This window comes from Hylaeus anthracinus, unplaced genomic scaffold (genome assembly GCF_026225885.1).
Source record: "Hylaeus anthracinus isolate JK02 unplaced genomic scaffold, UHH_iyHylAnth1.0_haploid 11978, whole genome shotgun sequence".
In the NCBI taxonomy this organism is placed as follows: Eukaryota; Metazoa; Arthropoda; class Insecta; order Hymenoptera; family Colletidae; genus Hylaeus; species Hylaeus anthracinus.
The window spans coordinates 3,983,626-3,987,126 of NW_026534326.1; the positions used below are offsets into that span (position 1 = coordinate 3,983,626).

The 3,501-nt window shown below is 33.1% G+C and overlaps 1 protein-coding gene across 7 annotated transcripts in view; it reads right to left on the reverse strand.

Moving 5' to 3' along the window:
- Positions 1-3,501, reverse strand: part of LOC128896796 (A disintegrin and metalloproteinase with thrombospondin motifs 3-like) — a 33,812-nt gene that overhangs the window by 4,666 nt on the left and 25,645 nt on the right. For all 7 annotated transcript variants that reach the window (XM_054160270.1, XM_054160266.1, XM_054160272.1 and 4 more), the window contains one exon: positions 465-730. In XM_054160270.1, coding sequence (XP_054016245.1) covers positions 465-730 — 266 coding nt within the window. The remainder of the gene's footprint in view (positions 1-464; positions 731-3,501) is intronic.

The window sequence follows — 3,501 nt, forward strand, 5'->3', positions numbered from 1 at the left end:
TATGAAAGTGTTTTTGGGGTCGCTGATTACAAATCTGAACTAAAAATTTAGAGATTCAACATGGCGAATCCTATGTGGCGAGATAAAACATGAAAAGTGACTCTTTCAACTAAGCTACATGAAGCTAAAAATGTTCGAAAAGAATTAATTATCAATAGAATGCGAATGGTTCGAAAAATTCATATTTTTACATATACAGATGAAGAATAGACACATAAATTAAAGTATGATACTTTCCTAAATGTCGTAACATGTATTTTTCTTTAATTTTTTATATATTAATAGTTATATACATATCCTTGTATATTTTTGTACATTTACACCTATCATATCTGTATAAATATCCACTGTCTAAGTATCAATTATTTAAATACAATTTTTCCTCTTTCTTCTTATTTGTATTCGTCTTTTTCACGTCTTTAAAATCAGTTTCAGTAACAAAGGAACCCTATCAACTCGAATACCTGAAAACGTTGCATTTTTCAATCTCCTGGCTGGGTTTCGTCGTCAATGGACATTTTCTTCGTGAAACTATTCTTCCAGTTTCCTCGTCTTTGCAGACTATCATCTTCTGACGCGTTCCGCCACCGCAACTTGCCGAACAAAAGCTCCAACCTCCGAATAACCAAACGTATCTGTCTTTTGCATTCCTTTCGTCGCGATTTAAGAAATATTGCAGGGAGACTGCAACTGACATTCCTTGCTCTGCAATATTTCTTGGTACCAACAGCTACAAAGAGAATAAAATTTACGACATTGTTAAGTAACTCCATGTCTTGCTATGCAAGGTTGCAAAATGTTCAATATCGGCTTGACGCGTAAATTGATAATTTCATGCAGAAAATATGCACTTATGCAAAATAAAAAATTGTAATTATCGTATGCATTTGTAAAATGTATTTTGTAATTACTATATTTATTTGTAAAATATATTTTGTGTATATTTTGCATGTTTTTTTTTATTAACGTAGTCTATGATTGCATACAATTTCCAGTTAATTAATACACATCTTTTTTACACGTACTAAAATATTGTTTGCTATATATGATTTATTATATTCAATTATGGAATCGTAAAATGGAGTGTGCGTAATATCTTCAGGAATGAAGTCTATTTTGTTAAATATACTTTGAAAATTAATTTTACATTTCACTTTTTTTTTATAAAACTTTAGAGTTAGATATAAAATATCTTATTGTCTCATTTATGATGAAAGATGCGCAATATTGTTTCAGGCAAAGGCTGTGTGGTTTCGTGAGACAAATAATTCTTAATATGAAATTATGGATCTAGAATTAAAAATTGAAACTAATAATATGAATTATTATAAATTCTACACATCTAAATATAAAATTATGTGGATATTACTTAGTTCAACTACAATAAGTCGGATCAGCAATGTTCGGTATTCTCATGAAGTTATTAAGTTGTTATTGCAAAATATGATTTTAAATCTGCATTAAAAGTATTTTTAATTCTACGTAAGCTTTTGAAAAACCGAATGACCAAAATCTAAAAAAAAGAATTACATCCAAATTTTATTCACCTTGTGGTACCACTTGGTCTTTTTTTCTTTATTTCTTCGGTTTTAACAAAATAGAAACAAATGCAGTAGCTAATGAAGTAGTATTCTACTTGCTAACTGAACTTTGAATGATATTGATATCTTTTAATTTAAATATAGAATTGTTAATTTTTGTCAGGAAACTAATCTTGAGAATTGATAAATCAATTTATCAATATAATTAATCTTGATAACTAACCTAGATAATTTTAATAGATTAGTTCTAGTATTTCATTTTCAAATTGTAACGATTAATATAAAAACCTAATAACAAGAAATACAGGGTGTCCCAAAAATGTTGTAACACCTTGAAGGGGGTGGTTCGGGAGGTGATTTGAAACAACTTTTTCCTTAGCGAAATTGTTGTTCGAGGCTTCGTTAAGGAGATATTAAAGGTAAACGCCGGACCAATCAGAGAGCGAGTAGGCCGCGGTAGGCGTAGGAGACACGCTAGACGACTGCCCACCGCCGGCATCCTCGCGCTCTGATTGGTCGAGGGTTTGCCTTTAATAACTCTTCAACGAAGCCTCGGACAACATTTTCGCTAAGGAAAAAGTTGTTTCAAATCACCTACACTCTGTATATACAGGGTGTCCCAAAAATGTTGTAACACCTTGAAAGAGGTGGTTCAGGAGGTGATTTGAAACAACTTTTTCCTTAGCGAAATTGTTGTTCGAGGCTTCGTTAAGGAGATATTAACAGAAAACCCCGAACCAATCGGAGCGCAAGTATGCCGGCGGAACGCCCGCGGTAGGCGTGACTACGCGCTAGGCGACCGCCCTCTTTTTTGTAATTAGGGGGTGAAACCACCACTGACACTATATTAGAAGAGGATACGAACGATGTTCATAAAACTTCGGTTTTTGGGGACAATGGTTACAAATCTGAATTCAAAATTTAGAGATTCAACATGGCGGATCCAATATGGCGAAACAAAAGTGACGCGATTTGGATCAAACTTGGTATACAAGGGTTTTCGGGGACGCTGATTAGAAATTTGAATTAAAAATTTGGAGATTTAATATGGCGGATCCAATATGGCGAGACAAAATGTGACAAGTGACTCGATTTGGATTGAACTTGGTATACAAGGGTTTTCGGGGACGCTGATTAGAAATTAGACTTAAAAATTTAGAGATTCAACATGGCGGATCCAATATGGCGGATCCAATATGGCGAAACAAAATGTGAAAAGTGACGCGATTTGGATCAAACTTGGTATACAGGGGTTTTCGGGGACGCTGATTAGAAATTTGGATTAAAAATTTAGAGATTCAACATGGCGGATCCAATATGGCGAAACAAATGTGAAAAGTGAGTCGATGTGGATCAAACTTGGTGTAAAAGTGTTTTTGAGGTCAGTGATTAGAAATTCAATTCAAAATTTAGAAATTCAACAATGCGGATCCAATATTGCGGAACAAAATGTAAAAAGTGACTCTTTCAACTATTAAGCTATATTAAACCAAGAATGTTCTAAAAGAATTAATTATCAATAGAATACGAAAGGTTCGAAAAATTCATATTTTTACATATGCAGATGAAGAGTAGACACATAAATTAAAGTATGATACTTTCCTAAATGTCGTAACATGTATTTTATGTTTTATTTTGTATATATTAATGGTTGTATACACATCCTTGTATATTTTTGTACATTTACACCAATCATAACTGTATAAATTTCCACAGTCTAAGTATCAATTATTTAAATATGTTGTGACATATTGAAAAGGATGGTTCGTGAGGTGATTTGAAACAATTTTTTCCGTAGCGAAAATGTTGTCCGAGGCTTCGTTGAAGAGATATTAACAAAAAATACTGACCAATCAGAGCGCGAGTATGCCAATGGAGCGCGCTCTGATTGGTCAATGTTTTTCGTTAATACTTCCTTAACAAAGCCTCGGACAACATTTTCGCTAAGGAAAAAGTTGTT